This window comes from Mustelus asterias, chromosome 25 (genome assembly GCF_964213995.1).
Source record: "Mustelus asterias chromosome 25, sMusAst1.hap1.1, whole genome shotgun sequence".
Classification (NCBI taxonomy): domain Eukaryota; kingdom Metazoa; phylum Chordata; class Chondrichthyes; order Carcharhiniformes; family Triakidae; genus Mustelus; species Mustelus asterias.
This window is the reverse complement of record NC_135825.1, coordinates 58,863-80,464: the sequence shown is the minus strand read 5'-3', so window position 1 is coordinate 80,464 and position 21,602 is coordinate 58,863. Positions and strand designations below refer to the sequence as shown.

Sequence of the window (21,602 nt, the reverse complement as noted above, 5' to 3'; positions counted from 1 at the left end):
ATTCAATTTCAAACATAATGTAAAATTCCATCCTATTAGTCACTCGTCCCGAAAGGTTGTTTTACAACTAGATTATATGACCATAAGAAATAGGAACAGTAGGCCATTTAGCCCCTTGAGCCTACTCAACCATTCATTTGGATCATGGCTGATGCGACATTCCTCACGTCCACTTTCCTGCCCTTTTCCCATAATCCTTGGTTCCTTGACTGATCAAAAATCTATTTATCTCAGCCTTAAATAAACAGACGGACTCTGTCCCCACAGCTCTCTGAGGCAAGGATTTCCAAAGACTCTCAGCTCTTAGAGAAGAAATTCCATCTCATCTTGATCTTAAATTGGCACCCCTTTATTCTGAGACTGTGCCCTCTGGTCCTAGACTGTCCCATTTGTGGAAACATCTTCTCAGCATTTACCCTGTCAAGCCCCCAAGAATCCGATATGTTTCAATGAGATTACCTCTCATTCTTCTAAATTCCAATCAGTGGAGTCCCAATGTATTTAACCTAGATAAATACGAGGTGATGCATTTTGGTAAATCGAACCAGGCAGGACTTTATCAGTTAATGGTAGGGTATTGGGGAGAGTTATAGAACAAAGAGATCTAGGGGTACAGGTTCACAGCTCCTTGAAAGTGGAGTCAAAGGTGAACAGAGTGGTGAAGAAGGCATTTGGCATGCTTGGTTTCATTGGTCAGAATATTGAACACAGTAAGAGTTTTAACAACACCAGGTTAAAGTTTATTTGGTAGCAAATACCATTAACTTTCGGAGCGCTGCTCCTTCGTCAGATGGAGTGGAAATGTGCTCTCAAACAGGGCACAGAGACACAAAATCAAGTTACAGAATACTGATTAGAATGAGAATCCCTACAGCCAACCAGATCTTAAAGATACAGACAATGTGGGTGGAGGGAGTATTAAGCACAGGTTAAAGAGATGTGTATTGTCTCCAGACAGGATAGCCCGCAAGTGGGGATTACTGATAATGTGACATAAATCCAACATCCCGGTTTAGGCCGTCCTCATGTGCGCGGAATTTGGCTATCAGTTTCTGCTCAGCGACTCTGCGCTGTCGTCTGTCCTGAAGGCCGCCTTGGAGAACGCTTACCTGAAGATCAGAGGCTGAATGCCCGTGACTGCTGAAGGGCTCCCCCACAGGAAGAGAACAGTCTTGCCTGGTGACTGTCGAGCGGTGTTCATTCATCCGTTGTCCTAGCGTCTGCATGGTTTCCCCAATGTACCATGCCTCGGGACATCCTTTCCTGCAGCGTATCAGGTAGACAACGCTGGCCGAGTTGCAAGAGTAGGTACCGTGTACCTGGTAGATGGTGTTCTCACGTGAGATGAGGCTGCGGGAGTTCTTCCATCAACCCCAAGAGGCCAACAGCGAACACAATGAGACAGCCAATGAACCGGAACAGCCGACAGAGAGATCCGCAGTGCAACCAAAGAGGAAAGAGTCGAATTGGACTCCTCCGGAAGGCCGCTGCCCTCGACTTGACATGTATGCCCAAGCCATCAGGAGGTGCGTCAACACCAAATTCATCAGCCGCACTCACAAGACAGCACCGAACATCTCCCAAGCACAACGCAACGCCATCCACGCTCTCAAGACCAACCGCAACATTGTCATCAAACCAGCAGACAAAGGAGGGGCCATCGTCATACTGAACAGAACGGATTATTGCAAAGAAGTGTACCGACAACTGAACAACGAGGAACACTACAGACAGTTACCCACAGATCTGACCAAAGAACACACCTGTCAACTCAACATTCTGATCAAGACCTTTGATCCGGACCTTCAAAGCACCCTCCGTGCTCTCATCCAACGTACTCCCCGCATTGGATATCTCTACTGCCTCCCAAAGATACACAAGGCAAACACACCCGGCCGTCCCATCGTATCGGGCAATGGGACCCTGTGCAAGAACCTCTCCGGCTTTGTTGAGGGCATCTTGAAACCCATTGTACAAAGAACGCCCAGCTTTTGTCGCAACACTACGGACTTCCTACAGAAACTCAACGCACATGGAGCAGTTGAACCAGGAGCACTCCTCGTCACAATGGATGTCTCGGCACTTTACACCAGCATCCCCCACGATGATGGCATTGCTGCAACGGCCTGAGTACTCAACGCCGACAACTGCCAGTTTCCAGATGCAATTTTACAACTCATCCGCTTCATCCTGGACCACAAAGTCTTCACCTTCAACAACCAGTTCTTCATCCAGACACACAGAACAGCCACGGGGACCAAATTCGCACCTCAATATGCCAACATCTTCATGCACAGGTTCGAACATGACTTCTTCACCGCACAGGACCTTCAACCGATGTTATACACTAGATACATCGATGACATTTTCTTCCTTTGGAGTCATGGTGAGCAATCACTGAAACAACTATATGATGACATCAACAAGTTCCATCCCACCATCAGACTCACCATGGACTACTCTCCGGAATCGGTTGCATTCTTGGACACACGCATCTCCATTAAGGACGGTCACCTCAGCACCTCACTGTACCGCAAGCCCACGGATAACCTCACGATGCTCCACTTCTCCAGCTTCCACCCTAAACACGTTAAAGAAGCCATCCCCTACGGACAAGCCCTCCGTATACACAGGATCTGCTCGGATGAGGAGGATCGCAACAGACACCTCCAGACGCTGAAAGATGCCCTCATAAGAACAGGATATGGCGCTCGACTCATCGATCAACAGTTCCGACGCGCCACAGCGAAAAACCGCACCGACCTCCTCAGAAGACAAACACGGGACACGGTGGAGAGAGTACCCTTCGTCGTCCAGTACTTCCCCGGAGCGGAGAAGCTACGGCATCTCCTCCGGAGCCTTCAACATGTCATTGATGAAGACGAACATCTCGCCAAGGCCATCCCCACACCCCCACTTCTTGTCTTCAAACAACCGCGCAACCTCAAACAGACCATTGTCCGCAGCAAACTACCCAGCCTTCAGGAGAAGAGTGACCACGACACCACACAACCCTGCCACAGCAACCTCTGCAAGACGTGCCGGATCATCGACACGGATGCCATCATCTCATGTGAGAACACCATCTACCAGGTACACGGTACCTACTCTTGCAACTCGGCCAACATTGTCTACCTGATACGCTGCAGGAAAGGATGTCCCGAGGCATGGTACATTGGGGAAACCATGCAGACGCTAGGACAACGGATGAATGAACACCGCTCGACAATCACCAGGCAAGACTGTTCTCTTCCTGTGGGGGAGCACTTCAGCAGTCACGGGCATTCAGCCTCTGATCTTCAGGTAAGCGTTCTCCAAGGCAGCCTTCACGACAGCGCAGAGTCGCTGAGCAGAAACTGATAGCCAAATTCCGCACACGAGGACGGCCTAAACCGGGATGTTGGATTTATGTCACATTATCAGTAACCCCCACAGCTAGCCTCCTGGACTTGCGGGCTATCCTGTCTGGAGACAATACACATCTCTTTAACCTGTGCTTAATACTCCCTCCACCCACATTGTCTGTATCTTTAAGATCTGGTTGGTTGTAGGGATTCGCATTCTAATCAGTATTCTGTAGCTTGATTTTGTGTCTCTGTGCCCTGTTTGAGAGCACATTTCCACTCCATCTGACGAAGGAGCAGCGCTCCAAAAGCTAATGGTATTTGCTACCAAATAAACCTGTTGGACTTTAACCTGGTGTTGTTAAAACTCTTACTGTGTTCACCCCAGTCCAACGCCGGCATCTCCACATCAGAATATTGAATACAGGAGTTGGGATGTCTTGTTGAAGTTGTACTAGACATTGGAGGCCACACTTGGAATACTGTGTACAATTCTGGTCACCCTATTATAGAAAGGATGTTACTAAACTAGAAAGAGTTCAGAAAAATTTACTAAGATGCTACCGGGACTTGATGGTTTGAGTTGTAAGGAGAGGCTGGATAGACTGGGACTTTTTTCTCTGGAGCGTAGGAGGCTGAGAGGTGATCTTATTGAGGTCTATAAAATAATGAGGGGAATGGATCAGGTCGATAGTCAATATCTTTTCCCAAAGGTAGGGGAGTCTAAAACTAGAGGGCATAGGTTTAAGGTGAGAGAGGAGAGATACAAATGGGTCCAGAGGGGCAATTTTTCACAGAGGGTGGTGAGTGTCTGGAACAAGCTGACAGAGGTAGTAGTAGAGGCGGGTACAATTTTGTCTTTTAAAAAGCACTTAGATACATGGGTAAGATGGGTATAGAGGTATATGGGCCAAACGCAGACAATTGGGACTAGCTTCGTAGTTAAAAAAGGGCGGCATGGACAAGTTGGGCCGAAGGGCCTGTTTCCATGCTGTAAACCTCCATGACCTTTCCTCATAAGACAATCCCTCCATACAAGAGATCATCTTTGTGAACATTCTCTGAACTGTCTCCAGTGAAATAATATCTTTCCTTAAGTGAGAAAACCTGCTCACAGTACATCAGATGTGGTTTCACCAGTACCTTGCAGCAAAGCTTCCCACTCCCATTCTCCAACCCCCTTGAAATAAAGGCCAATATTCCATGAGCCTTCCTCATTTCCTGCTGCAAAGAAATCATAGAAACCCTACAGTGCAGAAGGAGGCCATTCGGCCCATCGAGTCTGCACCGACCACAATCCCACCCAGGCCCTTTCCCCACATATTTACCCACTAATCCCTCTAACCTACGCATCCCAGGACTCTAAGGGGCAATTTTTAACCTGGCCAATCAACCTAACCCGCACATCTTTGGACTGTGGGAGGAAACCGGTGCACCCGGAGGAAACCCACGCAGACACGAGGAGAATGTGCAAACTCCACACAGACAGTGACCCGAGCCGGGAATCGAACCCGGGACCCTGGAGCTGTGAAGCAGCAGTGCTAACCACTGTGCTACCGTGCCGCCCTTGTGTGCTAGCTTTGTGTTTCTTGTACAAGTCCCTTTGTGTTACAGCTTTCTGCACGTTTTCTCCATTTAAATAATACTGTTCTTTTGTTCTCCCTTCCTAAATGGACAGCTTCATATTTTCCCACATTATAATCCATTTGCCAGCATTTTACCCACTTGCTTAGACAATCAATACCTCAGGAGATGGTATCCCTCTCACAACTTTCCAGTCCACCTATTTTTGTGTCATCTGCAAATTTGGCTGCAGCACATCTGCTCACTTCCTCCAAATCATTAATATATTGTAAACAGTTGCGGTCCCAGCACTGATCCCTGTGCAACCCCAGTGGTTACAGGTCACCAATCTGAAAAAGAACCCTTATCTCGACTCACTGTTTCCTCCTGCCCATAGCTGATTCTCTTTCCATGCCAATATACTACCGTCAACACCTTGCACTCTTATCTTAAGACTGAACCTTTTGTGAGGTACTTTGTCGAACGCCTTCTGGAAGTGCAAATACAACACATCTATCAGTTCTCCTCTATCCACTCTGGTTGAGACTCCAAAAACTCTAATAAATTAGTTAGACACATTTTCCTTTGCATGAAGCCATGCTGACTCTGCTTGATTAGATTATGGTTTTCAGGTGTGTCGTTATTACTTCTTTAATAATTGATTACATTTTTCAAACAAAAAATATTAAGCTAATTGACCTATAGTTACCCGCTTTTTGCCTCCCTCCCTTTTTGAATCCTCTGGTACTTCTCCAGAATCTAAGGATTTTTGGAAAATTACAACCAACGCATTTACTATCTCTGTCACTACTTCATTTAGGATCCCAGGATGCAAGCAAACAGGGTCAGCAGACCTATCTGCCTTTAGCCCCATTAGTTTGTGTAATACTATTTGCATCGTGATGGCATTTAATTCCTCTCCCATATTCTTTAGTACCAATGTGATGTTCAAAATATCTTCCACCGTAAATATTGATGCAGATACCTGTTTAACGCCTCTGCCATTTCCTTGTTCATTTTCTAAGGAGCTTATGTTCGCTTTGACCTCTCTCTTCCTTTTTATATATTTAAAGAAGCTCTTATTGTCAGTTTTATATTCCTTGTCAGTTTTGCTTCGTAGTTTATTTTCTCTCTATCATCTTTTTAGTCCTTCTTCACTGGATTCTGAATTTATCCCAGTCTTCAGAGTTATCATTGACTTTCGCCTCCTTGTATGTTTTTCTTTCAACTTAATATTCTTCTTTAGATCATCCACCTTGTTATGAATGCTGCATGCATTCAGGTAGCGTGACCTTAACTTTGTCTTTTTGGCACCATTCTGCACTCAATGCGTACTCGATGCTTTGCTTTGTTTCTTCTGCCTTCTAGTCCCATTACTACTTCCTATTACCAACATTAATTCCTTCCAATTTGGGTAGTCCTTCAGGTTCCCATCCCCCTAACAAGCTAGTTTAAACCCATCCCAACAGCACCAACAAATCTCCCTGCGAGTATATCAGTGCCAGTCCTGTTAAGATGCAAGCCATCCATCACAAATCCCAGTGTCTCAGAAATCTGATGCCCTCCCTCCGACAGCATTTCTCCAGCCACTATTTAATCGAACATCCTCTTGTTCTTATGCTAACTAGCATGTGGAACTGGGAGTAATCCTGAGATTATTCTTTATAGGTAAAGAAAGCTGTGTGTCCAGGGTTAATTAAGCAGGGGAAGGTTTTAGAGACAGGTTGTCGGAGAGGGCTAAGAGATGAAAGGTTAAAGGTGTTAGATTTAATGAGAAATTAAGGTGAGCTTGAGTTATAAATAAATGGCTTGGATCTAAAATTTGCAATGAGAGTTAAGTGGGAAAAATGGTTTTCCAGCTGTTGAATTTCCAAGGGGAGTTCGGAAGTGAAAGTAACCTTTAAGTTAAGGAGGCATAGACAGGATGGATAGTCAGAGGCATTTTCCAAGGATGCAAGTGTCAATTACAAGGGGGCATAGGTTCAAGGCGAGAGGGGGAAAGTTTAAGGGAGATGTGCGGGGAAAGTTTTTCATGCAGTGGTGGATGCCTGGAACGTGCTGCCAGAGGTGGTGGTGGGAGCAGGTATATCAGCAACATTTAAGAGGCACCTGGATGGGTACATGAATAGGGAGGGAATAGAGGGATACGGACAGAGAAAGGGCAGAAGGTTTTTTTTAAAATAAGGGCATCATGATCGGCACAGGCTTGGAAGGCCAAAGGGCCTGTTCCTATGCTGTACTTTTCTTTGCTCTTTACATCTTACAAAGGTTTCATGAATAAATTGGGCAAGGTGTATTAAATTTTATTGACCTCAAGGTACAGGCAAAATTTTAAAAAATGAAAGATTTTCATATTTGGAGAAGTTGAGTTCAAAGAGGAGTTTGAGGGCAATGGAACCCAAGATAAATGTTATTTAAGGAAGGATTTTTAACAGAGTTGTGTGACTGGGAAAAAGACCTAAAGACGAGCTAAGAAGCTGTGAAAGTTTAGAATTGAAGGCAGGCACTCAGTGTTAAGCCAAAAGCATACTTGTTTTAGAAAAACAGTTTGTTCCTTTTTGGAAGTTCGCATTAGGGTTAAAGTGTTTGAGAAGTTGTGTGGTATATCTTTGTTTACTTGGAAAATATTATTGAATTTTTATGGTTTAAATATAAAAGAGGATTGTTACCTCAAGTAAAGAGGTTATTTACTTGTGCACTTTTGACCCAGCAGATTTTGGGGGGATTGTTCCGTACGGCTGTACAAATTTAACCTTGGGTACTTTTTTTTTCTTTTTAATCAAACTTTTGAATTTGAAAATTCTCAAGGTGCGACTGGAGTTCTTTCCTTCTGGGATCAGTAGCTCACCTCCTCTTTTACACAATAGAAAATGAGTTTATCAAAGGGATAGACTCAGACTGGGATCTGGCCTGTTGAGCAATAAGATCTGCTGTGGTCATAATACAACAGTAGCATCCTTCACAGGCTTCATTCTCTTCAAGATTCTCTACTCAAAATCTTTCCTCTGCTAATGCAGCTGCTGTATTTTTCCAGCGTTAAACAGCAGCACACAAATGATTTAGACTGTCTACCCCCCATCATGGTAATCTCAACCCCACATTCCCGCCTACCCCTGATAACTGTTCACTCCTTTCTTTATCAATAATCTGTCTCCCTTCTCCTTCAGCGATTACTCGCTAACGGGTATTGTCCACCTAAGAAACTCCAGGTCGCTGGTCATGGGTACTTGTGTGGTTGATGAGTCCAATCCTGGAGTCGCATCTCTGACTGCACACTTGGCAGGCGTTTCTGGGAGGTGGAATTGATCCTTGGACTCGAGATCGCTAGCTTTCCTTTCTCGGGATCCTTTTCCGGACCTCCTTTCGCTATTGGGTGCTCTCGGGGAATTTTGTCTCTTCAATCAGGTTCCTCAAGGTAGCTTTCTTCTGAGCAATGGTCTCCCAGACATTGATGGTCTATGTTGCATTTCTGGAAGTAAGCCTTCAGTGCCTTTGAAGTGCTTCCTTTGTCCACTTCTTGTTTGGATGCCTTCCTTGAGTTGGGTGAAGATTTGGAACAAAGCAATTAGGAGCAGAAGTAGGCAAAATTCAGCTCTCCGAGCCTGCTCTGCCATTCAATGAGATCATGACTCATCGCTCCCTGGTCTCAAATTCACCTCCCCACCTGTTCCCCATATTCCTTTATCCCTTTTTATATTAAAAATATATCTGTCTCCCTCTTGAAACCATTCAATGATTCAGACTGCACCACACTATGGGTCAGCGAGTTCCACAAATTCACCACCCTCAGAGAAGTAGTTCCTCCTTATCTCAGTGTTAAATCTACCGCCTCTCAACCTATACCTGTGACCTCTTGTTCTAGATTGCCCCACAAGAGAAAACATTTGGTCTACATTTATTTTATTAATCCCTTTTAAAATTTTATATACCTCGATCAGATCCCCCCCTAAACTCTTTGGGCTCCCTAATGACTCCTAATATTAGATTTCTGAAAATGTGTGCCACTGAAATGTATACACCAACATCATGCTGAGCAGAGCATATAAAAACTGCATTCATTGTGGACCCAAATGTATGGATTTTATTTTTGATGAGACTTTGTAGAAATTGAATTGTTTTTTTAATTACTCAGCGAGTACAAGCCCAGACTGTTTAATCTCTCCTCATACGTCAACACCTTCATCTCCTCTGAACTGCCTCCAATGCCACCACAATCTTCCTCAAAAAGAGACCAAAACTGCACACAGTACTCCAGGTGTGGTCTCACCAACCCTCTATACAATTGCAACAACACTTTTCTATTCTTATACTCCTATCAATTTGCAATAAATGTTCTAAAAGCCAACATTTACTTCAGCTGTTCTCTTCGTCTTTATATACTTCTACAAGCTTTTGATATCTGTGTTTATGTTTTCTGCTAGTTTCCTTTCGTAGTTCATGTTTGCTCTTTTGATTCTATTTTTAGTAGTCTTTTGCAATCCTCCAGCTTACCACCAGCTTTTGCAGTTTGGTACGCCTTAGTTTTTGCCTTTATGTCCTCTTTGATTTCCTTGTGCAGCAATGGAAAGTTTTTCTTCCTTTTACAATTCCTCTTCCTCTCAGGGATATACTTTAATTGAGAAGTATTCAATTTCTCCCTGAACACCCACCATTGTTCCTCAACTGTTCTGCCCTCAATTATTTGTACCCAGTTTACTTAAGCCTCTTTTCTCAGGCCTGTATAATTACCTCTGCCCAACACTAAAACTTTAGTATGGCACTCTGTCTTCTCCCAATCTGAATCTGAAATTCTAGCATGCTTTCCTAGAGGGTCTTTAGCAACAAGACTATTTATCAGCCCTTCATTGTTACATAACACTAAATCTAAAACAGCCTGTTCCCTGGGGGGTTCCATAACATATTTCTCTAAGAAGCAATCCCTCATTCACTCTGAAATCTCCCTCGAGGTTATCTTTGACAATGTGATTGATCCAGTCAATATGCATGTTAAAATCACCCATGATTACTGATGTGCTCTTCTCACAAGTCCTCATTATTCCTTGGTTTATATTGTGCCCCACTCCGGCAGTATTACTCGGGAGCCTGTAAACTACTCCGATCAAGATATTTTTTCCTTTGTTTTTTATTTCCACCCAGATCAATTCCACATTTCACATGAAGATGTGACTAGGGCGGTTGATGGAGGAGAACCGGTGGATGCGGTGTTTTTGGATTTCCAAAAGGCGTTTGATAAGGTGCCCCATAAAAGGCTGCTGAAGAAGATTAGGGCACACGGAGTTGGGGGTAGTGTGTTAAAGTGGATTGGGGACTGGCTATCCGACAGGAAGCAAAGAGTCGGAATAAATGGGTGTTTTTCCGGTTGGAGGAAGGTAACTAGTGGCGTGCCGCAGGGATCGGTACTCGGGCTGCAACTGTTTACCATTTATATAGATGATCTGGAGGAGGGGACGGAGTGTAGGGTAACGAAGTTTGCAGACGACACAAAGATAAGTGGAAAAGTGAATCGGGTGGAGGACGGAGAAGATCTGCAGAGAGATTTGGACAGGCTGAGTGAGTGGGCGAGGATATGGCAAATGGAGTATAACGTTGAGAAATGCGAGGTTATACACTTTGGAGGAAATAATAACAAATGGGATTACTATCTCAATGGAAACAAATTAAAACATGCTACCGTGCAAAGGGACCTGGGGGTCCTTGTGCATGAGACGCAAAAGCCCAGTCTGCAGGTACAACAGGTAATCAAGAAGGCAAATGGGATGTTGGCCTATATTGCGAAGGGGATAGAATATAAAAGCAGGGATGTCTTGATGCACCTGTACAGGGCAGTGGTGAGGCCGCAGCTGGAATACTGTGTGCAGTATTGGTCCCCTTATATGAGGAAGGATATATTGGCATTGGAGGGAGTGCAGAGAAGGTTCACCAGGTTGATACCGGAGATGAGGGGTTTGGATTATGAGGAGAGGCTGAGGAGATTGGGTTTGTACTCGTTGGAGTTTAGAAGGATGAGGGGGGATCTTATGGAGACTTATAAGATAATGCGGGGGCTGGATAGGGTGGAGGCGGAGAGATTCTTTCCACTTAGTAAGGAAGTTAAAACTAGAGGACACAGCCTCAAAATAAAGGGGGGTCGGTTTAAGACAGAGTTGAGGAGGAACTTCTTCTCCCAGAGGGTGGTGAATCTCTGGAATTCTCTGCCCACTGAGGTGGTGGAGGCTACCTCGCTGAATATGTTTAAAGCACGGATGGATGGATTCCTGATCGGTAAGGGAATTAAGGGTTATGGGGATCAGGCGGGTAAGTGGTACTGATCCACGTCAGATCAGCCATGATCTTATTGAATGGCGGGGCAGGCTCGAGGGGCTAGATGGCCTACTCCTGCTCCTATTTCTTATGTTCTTATGTTGGCCCTTAGTGCCAAGGTCATTTCTTAATACAGCTTTGATGTCATCTCTAACCAATAAAGCAACTCCACCTCCTGTTCCATCCTGTCCCAGGGACAAAGGAGGGGAATTATGCTTAGAACCCAAGGGAATAGGGGAGATCCTAAATGAATACTTTGCATCGGTATTCACGAAGGAGAGGGGCGTGTTAACCGGGAGTGTCTCGGAGGGAGGTGTTGACCCGTTAGAGAAAATCTCCATTACAAGAGAGGAAGTGTTAGGTTTTTTAGGGAACATTAAAACTGACAAAGCCCCAGGGCCTGATGGCATCTATCCTCGACTGCTCAGGGAGACGAGAGATGAAATTGCTGGGCCTCTGACGGAAATCTTTGTCGCTTCTTTGGACACTGGTGAGGTCCCTGAGGATTGGAGGATAGCGAATGTGGTCCCGTTGTTTAAGAAGGGTAGCAGGGATAACCCAGGAAATTATAGGCCGGTGAGCTTGACGTCCGTGGTAGGGAACTTGTTGGAGAGGATTCTTAGAGACAGGATGTATGTGCATTTAGAACGGAACAATCTCATTAGTGACAGACAGCATGGTTTTGTAAGAGGGAGGTCGTGCCTTACAAATTTGGTGGAGTTTTTTGAGGAAGTGACAAAAACGGTTGATGAAGGAAGGGCCGTGGATGTCGTCTATATGGATTTCAGTAAGGCATTTGACAAAGTCCCACATGGCAGGTTGGTTAAGAAGGTTAAGGCTCATGGGATACAAGGAGAAGTGGCTAGATGGGTGGAGAACTGGCTTGGCCATAGGAGACAGAGGGTAGTGGTCGAAGGGTCTTTTTCCAGCTGGAGGTCTGTGACCAGTGGTGTTCCGCAGGGCTCTGTACTGGGACCTCTGCTATTTGTGATATATATAAATGATTTGGAAGAAGGTGTAACTGGTGTAATCAGCAAGTTTGCGGATGACACGAAGATGGCTGGACTTGCGGATAGCGAAGAGCATTGTCGGGCAATACAGCAGGATATAAATAGGCTGGAAAATTGGGCGGAGAGGTGGCAGATGGAGTTTAATCCGGATAAATGCGAAGTGATGCATTTTGGAAGACATAATGTAGGGAGGAGTTATACAATAAATGGCAGAGTCATCAGGAGTATAGAAACACAGAGGGACCTAGGTGTGCAAGTCCACAAATCCTTGAAGGTGGCAACACAGGTGGAGAAGGTGGTGAAGAAGGCATATGGTATGCTTGCCTTTATAGGACGGGGTATAGAGTATAAAAGCTGGAGTCTGATGATGCAGCTGTATAGAACGCTGGTTAGGCCACATTTGGAGTACTGAGTCCAGTTCTGGTCGCCGCACTACCAGAAGGACGTGGAGGCGTTAGAGAGAGTGCAGAGAAGGTTTACCAGGATGTTGCCTGGTATGGAGGGTCTTAGCTATGAGGAGAGATTGGGTAGACTGGGGTTGTTCTCCTTGGAAAGACGGAGAATGAGGGGAGATCTAATAGAGCTGTACAAGATTATGAAGGGTATAGATAGGGTGAACAGTGGGAAGCTTTTTCCCAGGTCGGAGGTGACGATCACGAGGGGTCACGGGCTCAAGCTGAGAGGGGCGAGGTATAACTCGGATATCAGAGGGACGTTTTTTACACAGAGGGTGGTGGGGGCCTGGAATGCGCTGCCAAGTAGGGTGGTGGAGGCAGGCACGCTGACATCGTTTAAGACTGGGAATGGAGGGATACAAACGATTGGTCTAGTTGGACCAAGGAGCGGCACAGGCTTGGAGGGCCGAAGGGCCTGTTTCCTGTGCTGTACTGTTCTTTGTTCTGTCTATCCTTTCGGAATACTAAGTACCCTTAGACGTTCAACTCCCAGGCTCAGTCCTCCTGTAACCATGTTTTAATAATCCCCGCCAAATCATACCCATTTGTCTCGATTTGTGCCATCAACTCATTGACCTTATTCCAAATACTGTGTGTATTTAGGTACAGGGTTTTTAAATACGTCCCACTGGTTTGTCTTTCTTGCTTTGCTTTGGCAGTTGGGACTCTGGCATCCTAAGCACATGGCTGGCATGGGGGACTTGGTTTTAGATGATCATGGTGCCACTTTTGGTGATCTTGGCTCCTTCAAGGATGCTTATGTTAGGACGCCTCTCCTCCCAGCTGATGTAGAGAATCCATCTGTGTTGATGCTCTCTCTCTAGGGCCTTGAGGTGGCATCTGTACTTCGTCCAGGTTTCTGAGCCATATAGAAGAATTGGGGGGACCACTGCCCTGTACACAAGGATCTTAGGATCAGAACTGTCAAGAACAAAGAAAATTACAGCACAAGAACAGGCCCTTTGGCCCTCCAAGCCAGCACCAATCATGCTACCCGACTGAACTAAAACCCCCTACTCTTCCAGGGACCATATCCCTCTATTCCCATCCTATTCATGTATTTGTCAAGACGCCCCTTAAAAGTCATTATCGTATCTGCTTCCACTACCTCCCCTGGCAGCGAGCTCCAGGCACCCACCACCCTCTGTAAAAAAGACGTGCCTCGTACATTTCCTTTAAACCTTGCCCCTCGCACTTTAAATCCCAAGGCTTTCTACAAATATGTCAAGAGTAAAAGGATGAGATGTGAAGGCATAGGACCCTTAAAAGGTGAAGGGGGAAAAGTTTGTGCGGAACCGTTAGAAATGGCGGAGCTGCTTAATGAATACTTTACCTTGGTATTCACGGTGGAAAGGGATCTGGGTGGTTGTACTGCTGGTTTGCGGTGGACAGAAAGGATCGAGCATGTGGACATAAAGAAAGAGGATGTGTTGGAACTATTGAATGGCATCAAGGTTGGTAAGTCGCCGGGACCGGATGGGATGTACCCCAGGTTACTGTGGGAGGCGAGGGAGGAGATTGCGGAGCCTTTGGCGATGATCTTTGCATCGTCGATGGAGACGGGAGAGGTTCCGGAGGATTGGAGGATTGCAGATGTGGTCCCTATATTCAAGAAAGGGAACAGGGACAGCCCGGGAAATTACCGACCGGTGAGTCTAACCTCAGTGGTTGGTAAGTTGATGGAGAGGATCCTGAGAGACAGGATTTATGATCATCTAGAGAAGTTTAGTATGATCAAAAGTAGTCAGCACGGCTTTGTCAAGGGCAGGTCGTGCCTTACGAGCCTGGTTGAGTTCTTTGAAAATGTGACCGAACACATTGACGAAGGAAGAGCGGTGGATGTGGTCTATATGGACTTCAGCAAGGCGTTCGATAAGGTCCCCCATGCAAGACTTCTTGAGAAAGTGAGAGGGCATGGGATCCAAGGGGCTGTTGCCTTGTGGATCCAGAACTGGCTTGCCTGCAGAAGGCAGAGAGTGGCTGTGGAGGGGTCTTTCTCTGCATGGAGGTCAGTGACCAGTGGAGTGCCCCAGGGATCTGTTCTGGGACCCTTGCTGTTTGTCATTTTCATAAATGACCTGGATGAGGAAGTGGAGGGATGGGTTGGTAAGTTTGCTGACGACACCAAGGTAGGTGGTGTTGTGGATAGTTTGGAGGGATGTCAGAAGTTGCAGCGAGACATAGATAGAATGCAAGACTGGGCGGAGAAGTGGCAGATGGACTTCAACCCGGATAAGTGTGTGGTGATCCATTTAGGCAGATCCAATGGGATGAAGCAGCAGTATAATATGAAGGGTACCATTCTTAGCAGTGTAGAGGATCAGAAGGACCTTGAGGTCCGGGTCCATAGGACTCTTAAATCGGCCTCGCAGGTGGAGGATGCGGTCAAGAAGGCGTACGGCGTACTGGCCTTCATTAATCGAGGGATTGAGTTTAGGAGTCGGGAGATAATGCTGCAGCTTTATAGGACCCTGGTTAGACCCCACTTGGGAGTACTGCGCGCAGTTCTGGTCACCTCATTACAGGAAAGATGTTGAAGCCATTGAAAGGGTGCAGAGGAGATTTACAAGGATGTTGTCTGGATTGGGGGGCATGCCTTATGAGGATAGGTTGAGGGAGCTTGGTCTCTTCTCCCTGGAGAGACGAAGGATGAGAGGTGACCTGATAGAGGTTTACAAGATGTTGAGAGGTCTGGATAGGGTAGACTCTCAGAGGCTATTTCCAAGGGCTGAAATGGTTGCTACGAGAGGACACAGGTTTAAGGTGCTGGGGGGTAGGTACAGAGGAGATGTCAGGGGTAAGTTTTTCACTCAGAGGGTGGTGGGTGAGTGGAATCGGCTGACGTCGGTGGTGGTGGAGGCAAACTCATTGGGGTCTTTTAAGAGACTTCTGGATGAGTACATGGGATTTAATGGGATGGAGGGCTATAGATAGGCCTAGAGGTGGGGATGTGATCGGCGCAACTTGTGGGCCGAAGGGCCTGTTTGTGCTGTGGCTTTAAAAAAAAACCTATGCCCCTCTGTAATTGACTCTTCCACCCTGGGAAAAAGCTTCTAACTATCCACTCTGTCCATGCCCCTCATAATCTTGTAGACTTCTATCAGGTTGCCCCCTCAACCTCTGTCGTTCCAGTGAGAACAAACCAAGTTTCTCCAACCTCTCCTCACAGCTAATGCCCTCCATACATTCTGGTAAATCTTTTCTGTACCCTCACCAAAGCCTCCACGTCCTTCTGGTAGTGTGGCGATCAGAATTGAATAGTATATTCCAAGTGCGGCCTAACTAAGGTTCTATAAAGCTGCAACATGACTTGCCAATTTTTAAACTCAGTGCCCCCGCTGATGAAGGCGAGCATGCCATATACCTGCTAGACTACCTTCTCTGCATTGCCACTTTCAGTGACCTGTGTACCTGTACACCCAGATCCCACTGCCTATCAATACTCTTAAAGGTTCTGCCATTTACTGTATATGTCCCATTTGTATTAGGTCTTCCAAAATGCATTACCTCACAATTGTCTGGATTAAACTCCATCTGCCATCTCTCTGCCCAAGTCTCCAACCGATCTATATCCTGCTGTATCCTCTGACGGTCCTCATCGCTATCCGCAATTCCACCAACCTTTGTGTTGTCCGCAAACTTACTAAGCAAACCAGTTACATTTTCCTTCAAATCATTTATATATGTTTCAGCATGTCATTGAATTCTTATCCTTCAGCGTCCGATGGTCGCTCTCGCCAATTGGACACAATGTTGGATCTCCACATCGATGTCAGCCTTAAATGTTCCAAGTTTGGGAGGGTTTCTCCATTGATCTTGACGGAGGGAGACACTGGATCTTGCACTGGTGCGTATTGACAACATACTTCAGGTGCGTATTGACAACATACTTCAGCCTTCTTGCGGTTAAGGGGGGGGGGACTGATTCTTTGGTACGCTTCCACAAAGTTGTCAAGCATGACTTGGACATCCTTTTCTGAGTGAGCAGAGATGGCATTCTCATTCGCATACTGAAGTTCTATGAGCGATGTCAATGTTGCTTTCTTCTTGGATTTCAACTGGTTGAGTTGAAAAGTTCTCCATCCATCATGTGGACAATGTCCACTCCACTTGGAAGCTGGTTCTTGACAAGGTGGAGGATGGTGGCGATGGAGAAAAAGCTGGGGGCAATGACGCATCCCTGCTTGGCTCCAGTCTTGATCTCGAATGTTTCTGTATTATTTCCATCAAAGAACAAAGAAAAGTACAGCACAGGAACAGGCCCTGCAGCCCTCCAATTCTGTGCCCTAACTAAACTCAAAACAAAACCTTTTCCCCTTACTTGGACCAGAACACTCTATTCCCTCCCTATTCTTTAACCATCCAGATGCCTCTTAAATGTTGGTAATATGCCTCCTTCCATAACTTCTCTGGCAATGCGTTCCAGGCACCCACCACTCTCTGCGTGAAAAACTTCCCCCGCACATCTCCCTTAAACTTTCCCCCTCTCACTTTGAACTTGTATCCCCTTGTAATTGACACTTCCACCGTGGGAAAAAGCCGCTGACTATCCACGCTGTCTATGCCTCATGATTTTGTAGACCTCTATCAGGTCTACAAAATCTTTCAGAACTGAGGTGAGGAGAAATGTCTTCACCCAGAGAACAGTGAATGTGTGGAATTCACTACCGCAGAAAATAGTACGGCCAAAACGTTGTACGATTTCAGAAAGGAATTAGAAATAAAGTTTAAAGTTTATTTATTAGTGTCACAAATAGGCTTACATTAACACTGCAATGAAGTTACTGTGGAAATCCCCCAGTTGCTACACTCCGGTGCCTGTTCAGGTACACTGAGGGAGAATTTAGCATGGCCAATGCACCTGACCAGCACATCTTTCAGAGCGTGGGAGCAAACCGGAGTACCTGGAAAAAACCCACAGAGAACATGCTGACTACACACTGACAGTGACCCAAGCTGGGAATCGAACCAGGTCCCCGGCGCTGTGAGAACATAAGAACATAAGAACTAGGAGCAGGAGTAGGCCATCTGGCCCCTCGAGCCTGCACCGCCATTCAATAAGATCATGGCTGATCTTTTTGCGGACTCAGCTCGGCTCGGGTCACTGTCTGTGTGGAGTTTGCACATTCTCCTCGTGTCTGCGTGGGTTTCCTCCGGGTGCTCCGGTTTCCTCCCACAGGCCAAAGATGTGCGGGTTAGGTTGATTGGCCAGGTTAAAAATTGCCCCTTAGAGTCCTGGGATGCGTAGGTTAGAGGGATTAGCGGGTAAATATGTGGGGGTAGGGCCTGGGTGGGATTGTGGTCGGTGCAGACTCGATGGGCCGAATGGCCTCCTTCTGCACTGTAGGGTTTCTATGATTTCTATGATTTCTATGACTTAGCCGCCCGCTCACCATAACCCTTAATTCCTTTACTGCTCAAAAATGTATCTATCCTTGCCTTAAAAACATTTAATGAGGTAGCCTCAACTGCTTCACTGGGCAGGGAATTCCAGATTCACAAGCCTTTGTGTGAAGAAGTTCCTCCTCAACTCAGCTTCCCCTTATTTTGAGGCTATGCTCCCTAGTTCTAGTTTCACCCGCCAGTGGAAGCAACTTCCCTGCTTCTATTTTATCTATTCCCTTCATAATCTTATATGTTTCTATAAGATCTCCCCTCATTCTTCTGAATTCCAATGAGCATAGCCCCAGTCTACTCAGTCTCTCCTCAAAAGCCAACCCTCTCAACTCCGGAATCAACCTAGTGAATCTCCTCTGCACCCCCTCCAGTGCCGGTATATCCTTTCTCAAGTAAGGAGACCAAAACTGTACACAGTACTCCAGGTGTGGCCTCACCAGCACCTTATACAGCTGCAACATAATCTCGCTGTTGTTAAACTCCATCCCTCTAGTAATGAAGGACAAAATTCCATTTGCCTTCTTAATTACCTGCTGCACCTGCAAACCAACTCCTCGAGATTCCTGCAGAAGGACACCCAGGTCCCTCTGCACAGCAGCATGCTGCAATTTTTTACCATTTAAATAATAGTCCATTTTACTATTATTCCTACCAAAATGGATAACCTCACATTTACCAACATTGTACTCCATCTGCCAGACCCTCGCCCACTCACTTAGATTATCTAAATCCCTTTGCAGACTTTCAGCGTCCTCTGCACACTTTGCTCTTCCACCCATCTTAGTGTCATCTGTGAATTTTGACACACTACACTTGGTCCCCAACTCCAAATCAATGATGTAAATCCTAAACAATTGCTGTCCCAACATTGATCCCTGAGGCACACCACTAGTCACTGATTGCCAACCAGAAAAACACCCATTTACCCCCACTCTTTGCTTTCTGTTAGTTAACCAATCCTCTATCCATGCTAATACATTACCCGTAACACTGTGCACCTTTATCTTATGTAGCAATCTTTGGTGCGGCACCTTGTCAAATGCCTTCTGGAAATCCAGATACACCACATCCACAGGTTCCCCATTGTCCACTGCACATGTAATGTTCGCAAAGAATTCCACCAAATTAGTCAAACATGATCTGCCCTTCATGAACCCATGCTGCGTCTTACCAATGGGACAATTTATATCCAGATGTCTCGCTATTTCTTCCTTGATGATAGATTCAAGCATTTTCCCTACTACAGAAGTTAAGCTCGCCGGCCTACAGTTACCTGCCTTTTGTCTACCTCCTTTTTTAGACAGTGGCGTCACATTTGCTGTTTTCCAATCTGCGGGAACCACCCCAGAGTCCAGTGAATTTTGGTAAATTACCACTAGTGCATTTGCTTTTTCTCCCGCCATCTCTTTTAGTACCCTGGGATGCATTCCATCAGGACCAGGAGACTTGTCTACCTTTAGGCCCATTAACTTGCCCAACACTACCTCTTTCGTGATAATGATCGTGATTTCGTGAGGCAGCAGTGCTAACCACTGCGCCTTTCCTTGGGGCTAAAGAGATCAAGGGATATGGCAGGGGATCAGGATATTGAATTTGATGATCAGCCGTGATCATAATGAATGGTGATCCATATTTTTGGGGTGGATTTGTTGCACCTTACGCTAAAAGGTAACATTGAAAATGCTCAATAAAAATATTTTTAAAAAATTACTAACTTTTCCCAGTTCTGATGAAAAGTCACAGATCTGTAACAATAACAATAGGTTTCTCTACACAGACGCTGCCTAACCACGTCAGTTGTTTTCCGACATTTTCTGTTTACATTTCAGATTTCCAGCATCCACAGTACTCTCTCAACTATTCAAACTGAGCCCTGTAATGGAAGGTGGAAACCAGATTGTTTCTTAGTGAGCAGTAAAAGATGGTGTTACTGATCTGTTGAGTTCCTCAGCATATATCTGTCAGGCTACCAAAGTCCTTCCTTCTACAATGTCCAAGAAGGATTGATGGGAGTGTCTAAAATAAACTACAGTAGCACACTACGGGGTTTTTTTTGTAGGCTGGGGTGAGGGTTAGGCAATTTTGGGACGGATAGAAGAAACTATTTTGTATCTAATTATATATCTCTGACTTGAGTGTTGCATGCTAATGCCAGATGCATGAAATGGAATGTACTTATTTTAGATATCATTTCTCACCTTCATGAGTACAAAACATTTAAAAATTGCAAGACTACCAACAAGGTAAAAATACATTCTACAACACTTTCATATACAGGTATGTACAGTTAAGAGCAGAAAGCCTGAACACTTGGGCAGTGATGCAGCTCTCGAGGAACACTACCAGAAATAAGTGGGACTTGGGGACATGTGCCAAGTCATTGCAATGTAACCACCACAATTTATTTCATTAGCTGTCAGGTAAAATATGTTTTTATGCCACAAAAACTGAAAATCAAAAAGAATGTTTAGCAATCGGACAACAGAATTAGATACTCACTTTCCTAATGTATAGCCGATGAACTTACTCCTGCTAGATTCCAAAAACATTTCAATGTCTTTTTCTCTGCGAGGACAAAAGTTCAAAGTCATCACAGGGGAAACAGATCTAACAGAAGGATGCTAAGAGCTTTGGCACTAACTTTACGAAATTAAATGATTCAAGATTCTGCTGGAGATATCAGTGATCAAAAATTAAATCCATTACTGTTTCCAATTTGGTAAATATGTACAAATGTTCATTATTATTTTATCAATATAATTTCAACGTTCCCTGTAAGCTTCACATGTGCGGTTGCACATCAACACGCGAGATAAATTGCCTCCTTTAAAATATGTACGGAGCTCGGCAAAAAGAATAGAACTCCTGCAAATTTAAATGAAAAGGCTGTGCGGAATGAAACAAAATTGAGGAGAAATTGCTTTGCTCCTCCATTATCTTCAGCTCTCACTATTCCAGGCAGCTTTATGCTGCACTAATCTGAAGAAAAAAGATGAGCAGACAGCATTTGTGCTCAGGACCACCATCCATTGATTCGCTCCATACGTTCGTATCAACGAGAACATAACGAGGCTTGGAGGGGACTCACTTCACAGCTGAGAAACCTGGTGACAATCAAATTGGCAAATCGGCACTTGTCAGCAGTGGTTCCCCTTCCCCCAAAAATTGGAGTTTGGTCACTGAGAGAGTTGAGTGAGGAGGGAGTGAGATGATCTCTTCACTTTCTACCTTTCCTCAAGAAGAAGAGAAGCATTGCTAAGTAAGGTCTGGTGAGTATTTCTATTGTTCTTAGTACACATCAAACTAAAGGAAGTGAAAGTAAAGGAAGTAATTTAAGGGCAAGTCATGGCAGGGCAGGTAGACCATGTGGAATGCTCTCTTGTGCAATCTGGGACGTCAGGACACTTCCAGTGCCCAGGGTGACCATATGTGCGGCAAGTGTCACCAGCTGCAGCTACTAGAAATCCACGTTTTGGAGTGGGAGCTGGGCCTGTAGACACTGTGAAGCTTCCCTGAGGATGAGATCTTTGTGA

At 45.4% G+C, this 21,602-nt stretch overlaps 1 protein-coding gene across 1 annotated transcript in view; it reads right to left on the bottom strand.

The window, feature by feature from the left end:
• Positions 1–21,602, bottom strand: part of strip1 (striatin interacting protein 1) — a gene marked incomplete at its 5' end in the record, with an annotated part of 173,283 nt that overhangs the window by 99,181 nt on the left and 52,500 nt on the right. Inside the window, one exon of the mRNA XM_078241923.1 lies at positions 20,569–20,634. Within this exon, the coding sequence (XP_078098049.1) occupies positions 20,569–20,634 (66 nt within the window). The remainder of the gene's footprint in view (positions 1–20,568; positions 20,635–21,602) is intronic.